This window comes from Lepisosteus oculatus, chromosome 5 (genome assembly GCF_040954835.1).
Source record: "Lepisosteus oculatus isolate fLepOcu1 chromosome 5, fLepOcu1.hap2, whole genome shotgun sequence".
In the NCBI taxonomy this organism is placed as follows: domain Eukaryota; kingdom Metazoa; phylum Chordata; class Actinopteri; order Semionotiformes; family Lepisosteidae; genus Lepisosteus; species Lepisosteus oculatus.
This window is the reverse complement of record NC_090700.1, coordinates 9,172,491-9,190,157: the sequence shown is the minus strand read 5'-3', so window position 1 is coordinate 9,190,157 and position 17,667 is coordinate 9,172,491. Positions and strand designations below refer to the sequence as shown.

Here is a 17,667-nt window from a genome sequence, read left to right as displayed (position 1 = left end):
CCCTTCGGTTTATGGCTCCCTGCTAATAGCATTATTAATACTATAGACAGCCAGCATGGGGGAGACAGAAGAATGGAGGAGAAACAGATGAGAAGTGGAGAAGTGATGCTTGATGTCCAATAACCTTTACAGTACACAGTCTAGTCAGTCAATTCCTTTTTATCAGCATGGTCCTGAAGCAGACTATCTGGGTTGTATTTGTTTGTGGAGGCAGTGTGCAGAGGGTTTATAATATACTTTACATGCGTTTCTCCTTGTCTGAGTTTTAGTGGTACTCGTTTTAATAAGGTGTAGTTCATTCCCCAGCAATAATCTTTAGCTTGACTGTTTTTTTGTACCCAGATATTTTTTTTTTTTACTGACAGATGTTAATGGGATGGGAAGAAAAAAAAATTCCCCATGTGTTGTTCATTGTTTTTTTTTTTCAATCAGCTGATTTTCAGTATTTTCCTGTGCTGTTTTTGAGCTTACATCATGTTTTCTTGTAAATGTAATTAAAAAAAAAAGATTCCTACAGTATTTCGTTAGTGATGTTCCTAGATAAAGAATACATTAAAGAGGTCGGAAGGACCGGCAGGTACCAGTGTCAGTTTCTTGTTAAATACTGTGCACTCAATCAACATTTAACAGAAGTTCTGGAAGTAATGTACCACCACTCTCTTTGCATACCACCAAGGAATCAAAGAGTGGTCTATATTTCCGTTATGCACACTCATGATGTGTACCTTTCAAGGTTCCCTTTAGGTTAAATGTTAAAATTTCAGATTGTGACTTTGTCCCCCCCAAAAAACATGGGGAGGGGACCGAACAGTCAAAGTTCTTTTACAACTTTCCACAGGACTTTGCAGAAGTCATTAATTTAGTTGCCTTTTCTTTTTTGTCTGAAACTCCCATCAATCAGATTTCTTATTAGTATTCTGCCGACCTCTTGACCTGAGTGCTCAGCCCTGTCTGTGTCAGAATGCAGACAGAGACCACACACCAGAGGAGAGAGATTATGCCTCAGTGTGTCACATCATATTGGCCCAGGACGTGGAGACAGGGAGACTTGTGAATTTAGCAGCATAATCGGTCCCACTAGCATGCAAAAATACATATGGCAAAAGATGTCTGATGAGCTGCAGAAGAATCAAGAAAGAAAGTTTCCACATAAAAATATACCCCCCCTCTCTCTCCAGCTGTATGTAACTCAATTCTAAAATGTATTTAACTTATAAGCAATTATTTTAATTTGCAGTAGAAACAAAACTAACCTATTTATCTGAAAGCCTCATTGAACAGTTTAATTTAAAATACATTTACTGTAGCCCTGCAGAAAAAAAGCTTACATGCTACTTTTGATACTTTTTTATATAATGTCCTGATTCAACAAAATAAGTATTCTGGGTTTCAGTTAAAGATGTGCAGTGGTCCTGAGAACTTTGGTCATGTGCTTCCCTTCTTAATGACACTGATAATCTGCTTGGCATCATTCCTGCAGGCGATGAAATTACTGTCAGAGAAGGAGCAAGAGTGGATCATCTAGAAAGACATTCGGTTAAGCAACCTGGTTTCAAACAATTCATCAACTTATGTAATGTTATGCTGAACAGGTGCTAAACAGGATCTACTGAAACAAATAAGGGTAGCAACATAGTGATATTCACAAGGGGGAAGAAAATTAAGTCTGAGTACCAAAAATCTTCAGGAGAACCAGATCATTTAAACTTCAAGTCCAGAAGGTTGAAAATGGTGGTATTCTGATAATTCAGTGAATGCCTTTATAATGTGCTATATTGTCTATTGCACTTCCATGTTCAGTGAACTCTTCATAGAGGTAGGTCCATCTGATGAAGAACGCTTTGGAAGTGTCAGATCACTCCCAAACAAGAGATTCTTCTTTCGGTAAAAGGATACACTGGCAACCTATTCTATTAGACTCAATTTTAACAATACTGTTGACAAAAAAATTCTTTGTAGAATAATATCATCTAGCCTGACTGATGTGATTCCAGAATTAATTGCCCACAGAACATTCCATTTTGCTGATGGAGGATTTATACATTTACCCTAACGTTATGTAATGGTGGTAGGGCAACTCTTTACAAGAGTTCTTGAGAGACTGAACTCGCTTAACCCTTTTTTTTTAACCTTTGTGTAGGTGGATTTCTGTAATGTTGCTTTTTGGAGATTTTACATTATGCAGAATTTTTTTTGGGGGGATCCCACTGTAAGCACTTTAAAAATGTTGCATGCTCCATCCATCATCCAATTTAACTGCTTTTTCCAGTTCTGGGTTGATGGGGAGCTGGAGCCTATCCCAGCAAGCAATGGGTGTAAAGTGGGGTGCACCCTGCAGAGGATATCGATCCATTACAGGGCAGACACACACAAACACAGGCAAGCACACATTCACACCAGGGCTGCTGAAGGAAACACATACAAACAGAGGGAGAACATACAAGCTTCACACAGATAGCACCACACGCCCAGAATTGAATCCAGGGTCCCAGCACTGTGAGGCAGCAATGCCACGCACTGTACCACCACGTTATATTCTAGTAAATGAAAATGAAGACCAGAGTAATACAACAGGGAGGACAGGATAGAGTTTGTTAAACACTCAGTGACCTTCTTTAACCCATTTCAAATGGGATACAAGTACTAGCAAAATGTATCTTAACCCAACATGCAAAAAAAGGCTGTTTCTATTTTCATAAACAAAATAGAAGAACTTTTGTTTCAGTAAAAATGCCAAAAGATCATCGATGTCTAAAGTATTATAAGATAAATCTAAAAGTGCAGGTTCTTTGAGGCTTTGCTTGAGCATACAGTCAGTGACAAGGCCCATTATATTGTGAAATACCATTTGCACACCCCCTTCGCTGATCCTCAAACCTGTGAATCCTTTTTTGCAGCTATAGAGGCTTGTTTCCGGAATTGGAGTGTCAGGCTTATTAATGTGAGTGACCAGGCAGTACAATAGTGGGGGAACATTCAATGTGGTGCAACTTGAATGTCAGATATTTTTCTGCTGATGTCATTTGTTGGACAAAAAACTGGACTAGTTTAGATGTGTGTAAAGTAAAGATGTGTGGCTCACAGAAAATATTGCCAGATACAGGAGTAAGTAGGAGAACAGAGAATAAAAGCTTTTATGGACAGAAGTGTTTAAGATGTACGTAATACAAAGCTATTTATAAATAACTTTATTGATTTCTTATATATTAGTTTAAAAAGCTCATCAGATGATATAATAGGCACTTTAATCTTTATGAATCAGCACATTTTATAATGACACTTTGGTTTAGTTCTGCATAGACATGCAAAGCAGAAAAATAGTACTGTAAGTTGCGGGGGACAGTAAAATGGTTTCTATTTTTTACATTTCTCAGGTTATACACTCTTTAAAATTCTAGTTATTATGGACTTTGAATGAAAAGACACAGAAAGAAGAAGCTATCAATAGTTCTTTAAGTCTCTCTTTGTGCTTTTTGTGTAAAAAAAATGCTCATAAAACTGTTCTTTGTGGGCAGAGAAAAGCTTGTTTTTGCACTGTTGCTACGTTTCGTATTGTTGCATGGCTGTTTATTGTGTGTCGATGGCAGGCTGTCTGTGAGTCTCTTTCAGGGCAGAGACTTGTATTGGGCAGCAGATAATTAGATCAGTGCTATCAGTTTCACTGTCCCCTTTCTCCCGGAGGATTTACATGATAATGACAGTTTGTGCGGTTCACTCTTTCTCTTTAAAACGCCTTCACTTTTTCCCAACACTGAATGATTCACTACATCACCTTGAAATGCACTTTCAGAGCAAGACCAAAATAGAAAATCCTTGGGAATACTGTCAAAATAACATTTAAAAGAACCTTAATTCAGCAGTCACATTAAAAACTCAAAGTTGCTGTATTGTAACCTACATTCTTTGTAGAACTGAGAAAGCATAACAGATTGATTCAAGCTAGAAAACGATGAGTTCAGGAACTTCAGTTGTTCATCTTTATATGAAGCTACGGAAATCTTTTTGAAATTGCATTTCTACAATTTTTCACAACAACGTTTTAGTTTTATTTACTCCTAAATTTAACATAAAAATTGTACCTTTATAAGTAATAATGTTCTCTTTGATAAACATCATTAACATCTCTTTATCATAGTAACATCAGTGCATTAGTTTTGTCGGTATAATCGCAACTGAATACATTTTAAATACCTGAGCACTTTAAATATAGAAACTGTAATCAATGGTTTTTATTCAGCAACATTTTTTATAATATTATTGTTGTAAATAAAATGATGCAAAAATAAAATGAAATGGTACTATATTTCTTCAGCAATCTGAACATTCAATCGAAATAAATACAGTGTACTTTCCTGCCTCCACCTCTTTAAAATCTCACTGTAGACTTGGCACCTGGCCTTCCTCTTTTCTGTGAAAAGAAAAATCCTTTAGAGTACTTCATTGCAGGAACAACTGATAGATAGCCTTTTACAAACGATCAAGCATTGTGCATTCTCATTTCACTGGCTAGATAGGCAATTAGTACAAGCATTCTACTTGTAATTAGCAGGAACAAGCCTAAGAAATTGCTATATTGCAGAAATACGTTAGTCATAAAAAAGAGCTTAGATTGCAATTACCAGAAACTCTGTTACTATAGCAATGCTAGTGGTGACCAAAAAGCATTTGGGTACCTAAATGATAAAGCAATTTTAATGTTTAGTACAATAAGGGCTGCTGAGTCTCTCATAAGTAAATGCTTTGTAAAATTTACAACTACTGATCAAACGTTCAATATCAAATAGTTCTCTTTATTCAAATGTTTTCTAGATGCGTGTAGAATATTTAATATATATATATAAAGATGTTGCCCCTCTTTTGCAGAGTTCTTCCATGTGCTTGTATAAATCATTAAATTAAACTGATTGCCAGTTACAGGTAGATGATGCCACACAACAGTAAAGGCCCATAGTATTTAACACCTCCTTATGACAAGGAGAATTTCTTGATAAATTAATATTCTTAGCAGCACAGTGAAACTGTTTATAATTGAGCCACTTACGCAAAATGTCAAGTCTGATGGAGAAGGAATGGCTTTGCATCTACAGTATGTCTTTGTTTAGATTCCTTGATTATTTATATAGTCACATTTTAAAGTCTAAATAACGTCAAAGATTTTAACGGAGGTGTTAGACCTGTCTAGATTCCCAATGTTTCTCTCCTGCAAAAGCGTCTGACAGCACACGTACACACAGAAATATGCAGGTCTCCCTGGTTCTCAGCTAGTCCTATGCTTGCAAATAAACTTCCTGTAAATGCATCATTGTTTACAGGGTAGTTTCAGTCATACCGTGGATTTCTTAAGGTCAACATTTCTTCTGGCACACTGAGTTTGAACTGCACTTTATTCCCCTTTAATTTAACAGCTCCGGCAGCTTTTCCAGTTAAATCGACTGTTCATTATTGAGCCCCATTTTACGAAGGGCTGTGAGGTGCAGTTTAATGAATCTCTGGCACAAAGCTCCCTTTCACTGCTGGGGAAGAATAGGAGCTATTTAGACCCTGTAGGGCTGTACGTCAAAGGCAGCCCATAATAGTTGTCAGGCCGGGGCAGAAATTCCCACTGATATGGGAATGCACAAGAAATCAACTTTCACCATGAGCAGATTAAGACACAATCGAGAAAAGGGAGAAGAAGCTCTGAAACAGTGGCACCTGTTGGAGTACAGAGATTTTCCCATAGAAACTGATTCTCCCACATGATTTTACAAACTCTATCCATTGATAGCAGTGTTTGGATTGAAGAGAAGGAGGCAGATTACCACTTGTCTTTCAGGCTGTGAAAAAGTCACTCCCAAGCCATGTTCTGATAATTTGAGTTCAAAATAATCAATGTTGAAAAACATTTTCAAAAGCAATTAAAGTTGATGTCTTTCTTCTAAATGATTATTAAATATTTGAACTCTGGGAAAGGTCTTATGGATTACCTGTCGTAATTTATAAATATCAGTACTTATGTCTTAGATTTCTTGATGGTTTGCTACTCTCTTTTTGAGAGCAGACTCTTAATCCTCCCATGTTTGAAGAGGTATTTTAATGATAACCACCTTTCTCTTGGAGCTTTACATTTAGATTTTCTTTACTTTGGATTATTAGTTATAACTTAATTTTTGTCCGATCACAGTGTATTGTATGTGGTACAATATAGAGTACAGGTAAAAAATAACTCCTGCTCAAGTCTATAGTTTATCTATTTAAAGGAAGAAGCTATTTTGGATTTAGTTTACAAATAACTATATGTTAATGTAAGAATATTTCCCCTTTTTCAGAGGTCATCCCTGGAGTCTTGAAATGTACATATAAAAATAACACTAGAATAACACCTTATAATACAAACATTTATTCTATAATACTGAATCATCCCTGATGAGATATGAAATATTGTGCTACAAGTCTAATAAAAAAAGAATAAAAATACTTTGGTAATTTTCTTTTCATACAAGTGATACATTTTCTTGAATGTTATCTTTGGACACCAATTTAAAACTATTTCAAGAACTTAGAAATGTAATTCTAACATCACTTACATGGAGCTACTGGAAATAATGTGAATGTAAAAGAAATTATGCAAAATAAGCTTAGGTCCGAGCTGCTATGAGTTTTAGGATGTGATAAAGTGCTCCACCAAACCGTATCTGAGCTTCTTAAGCCATTTAATGGCATGAATTCAGGACAGCATAATAGGATCTGGATCTTTTAACCCCTTCTTAAATTCACCGGATATTCATTTACTGCAAGTCAAATGCAGTATGCAACCATTAATCTGCTATTCATGAAAAACGGGGAAGAAGGATAGGAGACAGGAAATTTGGAAAAAGAGTTCCCACATTTAAAAAGACATTCATTGACGTTACCTATCTGACACGTGTGAGACCCAAATTGTATTTGTTCTAACGTGAAGAAAATTTGACCAAATCTGAGACACACACAGTTTAGGTTACATGTGTTAAACTTGGAACACAATAAGTCAAATTACTCTAATATAATTGTTTTCTTAATTGAATACATGAACATATTATGCAGAATTCTGAATGCTAGAATCAAATTCCTATGCAAATACAAAAAATGCTTTTTGTTGTGATGACTGCAAAATGACTACAAGACAGAATTTTGTAAATCATTTTCTTAAAAAGCAGCTTCTCCTTGTTGTTTTTTTTGTGTGCATGTCTGCAAGGCCTTCCCTCCAATCAGTTGTGCTACCTGTTGAAATAGTACCACAACATAGCAATTCTACTGATTAAAAACCCCATGAAGGCCTCCATTTTATAAAATAAAGCTTCAATAAATACAATCATGAACTATCTTGAGGCAGGTTTTTAACACATTTTTAAGAAAAAATTACTCACAGAAATTGAATTAGTGGAGTATGGTGCGGTATTTTTTTTTCTTGAGAAGTCACATTATAATTCAATTTAACTATGTGAGGTTGCTTTTGGTAGTAATGTATCTATATTTTTCATGTTTTCAGAACAACTTTTAAAATTGTAATGAGCGATTTAATGAATTCATATAAAAAAGAAAATTCTCTGCATCTGTACAAACCCCAGTAGTGTAAATACATGATTTTCCTTATTGATGGCTTTCAGTTTTAACCTGTTAAAGCATCACAGCATAAATTATGTTTTACCAATCAGGTAATCTTTATACTTGCTAGCATAATGAAATAAAAATAAGAAAAGGCGCTATTCTAAGTAGCTATTGTTTCTCGTCACAGCAGGACTTCTTGGACAAATCCTTCTAAGATGCAGGTGGTCAAGCGTGAGCAAAGAGTTAAGTCCTGGGGTCCTCCAGACCCTCCCCTTTGATGTTCTGACATCATCAGTCCAGCCCCCTGAAAAATCCCTGAGCTTTCCCTCACACTGTCAGTTAGACATCAGCTTGAGAGAGTTTCAAAGTGTTGAACTGCAATCGCCAAGACCAAGGGTTTGCAATCCCACCCTGGAGCAAGAAAACAAACAAGAAAAATGTCCGCTTAGATTCCTACTTTTTTGAGGGATGCACTAGAAAGTGTAGGAGGAATAAGTCACCTTTTTACAAGGAAATGGCTGTTCAGGCTGCGATCATGACCCCCCACTTTATGCATTTTTGTTTTCCTGGGTCTGTCATGGAATACGAAATGGACAAAAGCTTTGACGGGGGCGTCCTGGGTGAGATGGATTGTGAAGGAGACTTCAAGGAGACCACCAGGGACCTTCTGAGCTTTATTGACTCAGCTTCCAGCAACATCAAGTTGGCACTGGACAAGCCGGTGAAGTCCAGGAGGAAAGTGAACCACCGAAAGTACCTGCAGAAGCAGATCAAGAGGTGCACAGGCATGATCACACCTGGGAGTGGAGGGCAGGAGGCTGTTAAGAGACAAGGTTCACCCCAGTCCAACCCCGGCACCAGCTTCCAGTGCAAACCTCCACCGAAGAGGGAGGGGATCCAGTCCAATTTGCAAAGCAAGAGCCTGGCTGCCCTTTTTGACTCGGTAAAGGACATCAGAGCGGAGAAAGGGAAGAAACTGCCCCTGCGACACCGCAACCTCCCCCGTTCCTTCTTCACAGAGCCTGCCAACAGCTCCAAAGTCACGTCCACTTCCGGCATGACCCTTAAGGACCTGGAACGAGGCAATCCCGAAGCAGCAGAATTTTTCGAACTCCTTGGGCCAGATTACAGCAACATGATCGCCGATCACGATGCCTTCCAAGGTGTGCCGGTGAGAATCCAGCAAGAGGCGGCTTTGGAACCTGGATCTTATGATCCTCAGCATTTGGTTGGGGGATTCTTATACACAGAGCCCTGGAGTACTTGCAGCAGCCCCAGTAAAAAAACAGGGATCTGCAGCTTAAATGTAAATGAGAATATGAGGACTATTCCGGTGCAGCCCCCTGTATATTGCCATTCTGACTCGGCTGTAACGTCGCCCCAAGAGGAAAATGCTTCAGGCATGCCTATGTTCGCCCATTTTTTCACAGATTGCTCCCTTCCACAGTACGACTACAGCAGTGGATATAACAGAACCAATTTTTCTTCACTTTGAAATAACATATTTATTGCATCTTGATGAACTTCCTGCTGTGGAAATAAAAAAAATGGAAAACAAAGTGCTGATTAATAACAACAAAGCATCAGTTAAATTCTGTCAGTGCATTAGTTTATATGCACTTAAGGTCTCATATCTTACACTGGCCTGATCCTTCATAACAATTAAATGTTTGTTAAATTGACAACCTCTTTCAATAATCTACAAATAACACCTAATCATCTCCTTGAGATTTCATTGCTTAAATCTTAGAAAAATAAGACATTTTTTCTTACAAGAAAAATGTGCACAGTCCAGTTTTGCTTCACTATGCTTGTACAATACTGTATTATGGGCCTATGAAGACTGAAAGTTGAAGGTTTCATGTTTTATGAAATTTGATGTGAATTATTTAGTATTGGCATTTTGAAACAGGAACTTGCTAACAGGTTATCAGCCATTTTATTTTTCCTCAGGGAGTTGCAATGGTGACCATAATTTTGTAATTTGTTGATTTTCATAATCATTGTCTCAGAAATACTGCTATCTCATGTAATTAATCTAATTTTTGTTTAATCCTTGTGCTATCCTTGTAATATAACGGAGTTGATGCCTTCTATCAAATATTTTCTGCATCACAGTGCATCCCACCTATTAAGAAAGAGCTGCAATGTTTTTCTTACATTAGTGTTCTGTTAAATATATTTGCAGATGTTATATAGTAGAGTTTTAAAGTTTTAATGGCATCCCATTATAGGTTTGAAGGGTTGATGTCTAAAATATTATCAGATGAGATGCACTTGACATTATTGCATAACTTTATAAATCAGTAAGGTGGTAAATTCAACTTACTTTCAAGGAGAAACATTGAAACTGCTGGCAGTAACAGCATGAGAGAAATCTACAAAACAAGAAGTTAAACAGTGGCTAAGAAGTTAACTGTGTTTCATCCAAATTTTATCACTCCAAGCTCCAGTATCTAGGGCAGAGCAAACAACAGACTGAGCCTTTTTCTACCTGTGTTGCTTTCATTAGTTAGTTGTCAACAAATATGATTGTCTCCTGAATGGTATACATACAGCAAAACTGTAGGAAGCAGACGTCTTCTGCAGTGCTAAGAGGCAGTTCATCCAATGTCCAGAAATAAAAAAGATTTTATTTGCACTGCTGCTCAGAGTAGATTGTTTTATATATCTAAAAAAATCCTTAGTAAAATAAAGCATCTGACAAAGCATTTAATGTTGATATGTTGCCCTTAAATTATTTAATATTGAAACCTACCTTTGAAAAAAGGTGAAAGTAGGAGAAAAAGTAACTCAACACATACTATTCGATGGAGTGAATTGACTAAGATAAAAGTCCTTTTTTTATTTTGTCATTTTAATTTGGAATATTAGCCCCATGAGGAAACTGTAAATAACAGATGAATTCAATTAAAGATGTCAATAATATGAAGTTTAAGTATGTGGGAGGCATAAAGCTGTATAAACATATTCACAACCCATTATATTTATTTATTAAATTCGGGCCCAAATACAATTGAAGAAGTAGAAAACAGTTTGTTCTATTCTAAATTAGTCTGTTTTAGTTCTTAAGCTGACAAGGATTGTCGTCACTATATTCTTAATTTGTGAAAGACAATCTAACTTCTTTTTAAACATCTCTCTATTCTCTCTTAACCGTCTCATAACATAACTAATACTTGTTGCTCTGGCATATATAATTAGCAGATTTGATTTGCTAATGTATGTGGCTTGCTATCCTTTTCTCTTAAAATGTTTTTTTTAAATAAAAAAGTATGTTTTGATCAAGAAATGGAGGTTAAATAAAGAATGACTTATCCAGCCTCTGAGGAGAGCTACTGACACAAGATTTTTTGGTACAAGTAATTATTCAGCCCGTGTTTTCACTCCGTGTTTCCCCCAAATATACACCATTTCTTTTCTGTAGTATTTTAACGTATTTGAACTGAAATTTCAAAAACATAATCACTGAGGTTATTGCTTGTTAGAGAGTCATAGATGAAAGTAGACGAATGTCTTTTTCTATTGTATAAAGAAACAAGGCTTTGAATGGAGGTTTAGGATTTTTAAAGTCCTAATTAATGCTATATTTACCCTTTATGGCACTGTCTTCCACATCCCAAGACTGAACAGTAAACGTCCACCTGGATTTCAGAGAATACCTTGCAACACTTCATGAATGTACACTAACATAGGCTGATATCTCAATGTGACATTTAACCTAATAGTCAGCCTCATGTTATTAATTGACTGGGGAAAGTACATTAAGAATACATTGCGCTTTATTAACAGAACTATCTTAAAGCGAGAAAAGTGAAACAAAAAAATAGAGAAATACATGTGAATAATGATTACAATACAAAATAATTTATCTGAAACCATTCTCTCTGTAAAAACGGCATCTTGACTGATTGAATGCTTCTTTATGGTAATAAAGGAGTGGTATCTTGATTTTGCAAAAGTTATCAGATTTCTGCAGTTGCTCGTTATTCTTAATTTGTAGGTGGATTTAACTGTTTCGGAACCTGGAATTACTGGGCAAGAGTGCCAAGAGTGGTTTTGAACAGTAAAATGTACCTGTTCCGGTTCTGATGACTGCAAATTGTATCGTTGATTTGAAGACTTACGGTATCAGTGAAACACAAACATATGTGTACTGCTGTAATCTGATCATACCAGAGAACAAAATAAAGCTGGTCTTTATTTCCATCAAAGTCTGTTGTATTGTTGCATGTGAGCTTGCTGGTATTTAAGGATGCAATTAATGACATTAATGCATGCCTCCATGAAATCTTCACCTTTTATTTTCAGGTTATTGCAGAAATTACATATCTATTAGACTCATTGTACAAACGTTTATTAATCAGAATTTGCTTCTAAAACAGATAAAACCGAGTAAAACATTCCTGCTTTCATGTACCTGTAGATTCACAAAGCTTTGAGGTGCAAAACGGTTCTAGTGCTAACAAACCCATGGTATCTTAATAATTTAGAAACTTTAAGATAGAATACATATGATTTTAAATCAAACAATTTAAAATAATCTAAAAAGTTTTAAAATAGATTAAAAAATATTAGTGTTAATTTTTTTAATTGATTTTAAATAGCTAAAATGCTAAATACATGGTATTAAGCATGGTAAAATTAAATAGTCTATGATGCTTTCCTTTGATTTATGTCATACTGAATACATGGAATGATTAAGCTAATAAAAATACTTTTATTAAGAGCTTCTACTTGATGATTTCGGGCCGCTATATATATCTTCATATCTCCCCCTGGTGGTCTGTAACAATATTCAGTTTTTCAAGAGCAAAAAAGGAGGAGCATGTGGTTTAATTTTGGTAAAAAGCTTTTGCTTTTTCTGTCTAAAATTGAATAAATATTTTGTGCATTTTATTTTTTGTTTTTCATTTTCGTTTTATTTTTATGAAGTGTTTTTATTCACCATCTAAAATACTGCTACTACAAAAAGTTAACCTATCATTATTCACCAGTTGTTCCTTGCACAAAGATGATCTCTGTGCATAACTATCAAAATTTGATGAAAGCAAACAATTTGTTTTTTGAGGGATCATATCTTTCTTTAAAAACATTGTCATTGTACAGTTGTCTAAAAGCAACAGTATCTTTAAAACGGTGAAGAGAAACACAAAGATTTTCTCATTACCCCTTAACTAAAATTGTCAGATTTTAATATTTTACCTCTACAATTTTAAGGGCCACTTAAAATATGAATAGCCCTTCTGAAAAAAAATCAAGGTCCATAAAAATATTGCTAATCCATATTTCAATCATTCTTAGTTAAGTTGTAAACAACCAGCATTGTGGTTAAATGGTTTTATAAATGAATCTATATGTCATATTGTGTGCTATTACAGTTGTGCTTATCTGTAAGTAAGTTAATTACTGTAGTAACTGCAAATATCTTGAAGTTTAGCAGACCCCTTCATTGTAAAGATGATAATAAAAAAAGTACATTTAAATAATGTCAAGTATTTCCCCACACAATTAACCAGAAAAATTTAAGTTCTAACATCATTCCTGGAGACAGCCTATAACACTATGATTACAGTCTATGATTAGGATAAAATCTCTAGCAGGAAGCAGATTTCATGAATCATACAATAGAGTACATTGTATTTAACCTAAATAAATATCAGATTTCAAATGTGATTCCAAAAGTCTCAGCAGTAATTAGTAAGAAATTAGCTCAACAACACACACAAATCATGTGTTGTTTGTGTAACGGTTAAAGCTGGTATACAGCACAATGTTAAGTAAAAGTATGGTTCTTCAATTGTCAGCAGCTTCAGTTTTCATTGTTGTTCTCCTTTCCCCCATTCACCCGCTGCAGGAACAGATCCCAGTCTGGAGGGGTCAAGGGTAGATTTGTCTGGAAATGGTTCCAAAACCTGTACATGGGATAGGAAATGGCACCAACAAAACATTTTGTTTTTCTCATCGGGAAAGAATCCACCACCAATCAAAAAGGGTACCCAGAACACAGGAAAGTGAAAGTGAACTGCAAGTGAACAGTGCAGGAAGCAGAAAAAAGAACTAGAACAGCACTGGCCCAGCTGGAAAGCAACAGAGAAAACCACTAAAGGGATTCAAAGTCAGTTAAAATGCAGTATTTTTGCTGGATGCAAATCCAGTGATGATATGTTCAGGAGTCTAAAATTCCCTACATTCTATACTACTAGACATGGATTTTTAGTACAAGAGATCAGTTTCTAAATGTGACAAACAATTTTTACTGTCTGAATGCAGTTTTTAAACACAGCCAAAAGAATCACTTCCAATAGCAATGAATTACGTTCTGATAAACGTAGGAAGACGGAAAAACACAGTTAAGTTCCGAGAAAGCAGATGAAACACAAACATTCTTAGGCACATGTTGGAAGAATGCAGTGTGTTTTACTGTTGGAAAAGATTTCTAGCTGGCTGGTAGAATGTGGTTCTACAGACCTGTGGTGATAAATGTCTGGGTCTCGGCTGAGTCTGTTCTGGAAGCCAATGTAAAGATCATCCCATAATAGTCCATTTTTAACCACATGGCGCATGACTCCTGCTCTGTTCTTTATCTGAAAGAGTTTCCAAAGATATGCTCGTTGAGTGACGGCAATTCACAACAGGTGTGAGTACTGGGAGGGGTCATTATGATCTACTGTGGAGTGTGATCACCCACCTTAATAAAGTCTTTGTTTGCTTAGAGTTTTTAGCTTAGATTTTTTTTTTTGCTGTTAAAAAACAAGACAGGATTTTTCCAAAAACCCCGATGAAGAGTTTCTTCCTGTATGTTCTGCATCTTTAGTGACTGGAATATCTTAAAATTATGTTCCAGTAGAGGTTTCATAGGATATTGTTATGATTTCCACTATATGTGTACTGTAGCATGTACAGTTTGCACCCAGGTATTAATCTCAAATTTCTGAACTCCTAAGCCATAATAAAAAGAGTCTATAAAAGACTCATTACACACTAAGATCTCCGTTACTACCCTTCGCATTAAAAAATCTTTGTATTAGGGCAGAAAATCAAGACAGCATTACTATAACTGTGACTATATTTCAAGATTATTTTACTATTAAAAGCTGGTTAACCTCCTTATAATTATTGGATGAGCAGAATTTAATGTTGTGAACCATATTGTATGGTGGTGGTGTGGCCTCAGACCTTCACGTATTTAGTTATGTTACTGGGAACTGGATTTCCCAGAAACAGCGTCTTTAACGAGTGGTTTTAATCAAAGATCTACTTTTAAAATTAGATCTAGTTTTCTTCCACCGTTCTAAATAAAACACCACTCAGTTTGCCTTAGTCAAAATATGAAATTCTGTGAAAGATAAAAGTCTTTTTGTGACTAAGGTCAGTCCCAGGATTTTTCTCCTTCATTCTGTTTGAGTTCACTCATGAATGTTTTAAACAGTCAAGAGCTACTGCCAATGAAACAGCATGTCTCCTTTGCCGTTGCAGGTTTGATCTGTTTGAGACTGCTGAGATGAGCAGACTGCTGAGATAAGCAAACTGGTGAAATTAAAATCCCAACGTGAAAATGTGCCCCGGGGACGAAATACACCTCCAACGTAAATTATTAAAACCATGTCAGAAATCAGCCAATAATGACCTCTAGTGGCTGTCTCTCAGGTACTGCAGTTTGTTTTTCTTGCCTATTCTGCTTTCTTTCCAATTAGATATTCCTTTAGATCAGGGGTTCCCAACCTTTTCTGTCAGCTGAACCCCTTCAACCTATTTTATTTGCCTCAAGCACCCCCTTGAGATTTTAATTAAATCAAACTATTCAGTAAATGTAGATAAATGCTACAGCAACCATCTCAACATGCTTATTTTCTTCTTTGTAAAATGTTAATATTGCTACTGTTGTTTTTCTTCTTATGATTTCATTGCTATGTATTAATAGGACTATTTAATTTGACATTGACGTTTCCATCACAATCTCACGACCCCCCGGTTGGGAACCCCTGCTTCAGATGATTAGAAATCTTTATTTAATGTTAAGGTCATTTTGTGAAGAAGCCTCATCTTTCAGGCATACGGGAGGCTTCTAAGGTATGCATACAGAAATCAATATAATAACGATAAATTACAGTAAATAACATTGTGAACCGGGTAATAAAGCTGTAATCAGAAAGGAATAGTTAATTCAGAGGCAAATCGGACCTGTCTAAAATACGCAGTAAAATCTTCTGTTTGGAGTTTGCGTACATGAGCGACGAGCTTTTCTAAGACTTTATACTGAGTATGTCAAACTAATTTTTCAAAAAAATAATTCAAACGCGTTTTCTCGTTCGTATTTGTTTTAAATACTTGAAGTGGGTGAGTAGAATGCTTTATAAACTTTCCAAGTGGCCGATCAATCTTTTTGTGTCATTGTTTTATAATCACAAGATGGTCATGCACAATTAGGAACTCCAGCAGTGTTAGCGTACAGAGAAAATTGTGTGAGAGTCTAAGTGACCTGTAATTCCTAAAATAACGAGTGATTTTCCCACAGAGATTTTGTTTACACTTGGCTCCGTGGGAGCTGTAGCTGTAGCGGAACTACCACAGGAGGCCGCTATATTGCCTTCAATCTTTGTAATAGGCTACATGGAGAATTATTAACTGTTGGCGAAAGGTTTCATATTCTTAAATGTGTGCGCTTACACTTGTAAGGAAGGATGTATTTTTGTTGAGTGTTGTGGGTTTTTTTTTACTTGAAAAAGCCCTAGGATAAAGCTTCCTGGACTTTATTATGTAGCCGTTGTGAGTATTTGTGTATGTAAATAAACCACCTGTTTAATGATAGGGTCTGGCACATATTACAACTAAAACGTTTGAATTTTAATAGGCATTATTTGTTAAGGTGTGTATAACTTAATAGGCTTGGCTTCAATCAAGTAATTAACATGAAATAATATTTGTTTATAATTGCAAAGCTAAAATACGAGCGCCTAAAAGACATTTCTACAGTTACGAAGGGGAGGAATTAATGTGATGAAACTGCAGTTGTATTTATTAGACTTCTCCGTTCTTCTTTTACGGTGTATCCTTACAGTTTAAGTATGACATAATGTCCCTGCAATATAGGAAATGTGAGTTTCACGTGACACATACACGGTTTGAATTGATTGAAATGATTTGAAATGTTGTTAATTATGGAACTGGTGTCTTCAGCTGGAACTGATTAATGTGTACAATGTTTTCTTTCCACCATGGGCAAGCCGGCTGAAACAGTAGTCCTGAAGTGGCTAACCTGTGGTAATGGCGTTGGAACTAACGTACTTATTGATTTCCCCTACTCGAAGGAAACTGGCGTGAGTGGTGAGTGTCAATACTGAAAAACTCACAGACGATCCGACTTTAATCGGGTGCTCGTGAAATGGAGTGTGATGGTAACAATGTTGTTTTGAGATTTGCTTATAAAAATAAACTTTAACGTTACTTTCTGGTTGAAACAATGTCAATAGAGAGATTCACAAAGACAGTGAGTCATTATGCCCCAATTTCCCCTTCTAGCTTTACTCAGCCTAGATTATAGGACATTTTATGTAAAACTCTACATTTTATTAGGAGATATTTATTTAAAAGAAGAGGGTTGTCTATGATATTTTAATATCTAATTTTAAAATGTTGCTTTTTCTGCATCCTTTGAGTTTTTTACCTCTGATTTGTGTAGTGGTGAGGACATGGGGAAGACTAGCTAACAGGCTCTTACAGAGAGCACCCCCTACTGGTCACCAGCAACTTCTACTTCAGTGACCTGGTTTTCCTTAGATCTTCAGTCTTTCTGCTGACCTTGCTTAATCTCTTGAGTTCTGATGAGTCTCTAGGGTCAGAATTTTAACAGGGGTGCTGCTAACAAGCCTCGTCAGCTTAACAGCAAGTTTATCCCTTTATCACAGGACTACACCTATCTACAAAGAATGTGCAGGACCAGAATAAAATAATATAATAAGAAGTATGAAGCTATAAAGGCCATGTGTTATATTATGCCTTTGATATATAGAAAAGATACATCCTTGTATGAGTAAGAAAGCATGCTATTTCTAAACCTTGCTACGTACATTTGGAGTTTGCTGTCAAAAGAAACCTTTT

The 17,667-nt window shown here is 36.0% G+C and overlaps 2 protein-coding genes across 2 annotated transcripts in view; one reads left to right on the top strand and one right to left on the bottom strand.

Annotated features, from left to right (window-relative positions):
- The first annotated feature begins 7,896 nt into the window (after positions 1–7,896).
- Positions 7,897–11,858, top strand: LOC102695517 (protein FAM181B). Its single transcript, XM_015341589.2, has one exon. The coding sequence runs from the start codon at positions 8,081–8,083 to the stop codon at positions 9,059–9,061; it is 981 nt and encodes a 326-aa protein (XP_015197075.1). The 5' UTR covers positions 7,897–8,080; the 3' UTR covers positions 9,062–11,858.
- The window catches only part of cmah (cytidine monophospho-N-acetylneuraminic acid hydroxylase), a 31,220-nt gene continuing 25,401 nt past the window's right edge, over positions 11,849–17,667 (bottom strand). Inside the window, exons 14-15 of the mRNA XM_006628073.3 lie at positions 14,038–14,153; positions 11,849–13,481 (exon numbers count right to left, since the gene is read on the bottom strand). Coding sequence (XP_006628136.2) covers positions 13,379–13,481; positions 14,038–14,153 — 219 coding nt within the window. The 3' untranslated portion in view covers positions 11,849–13,378. The remainder of the gene's footprint in view (positions 13,482–14,037; positions 14,154–17,667) is intronic.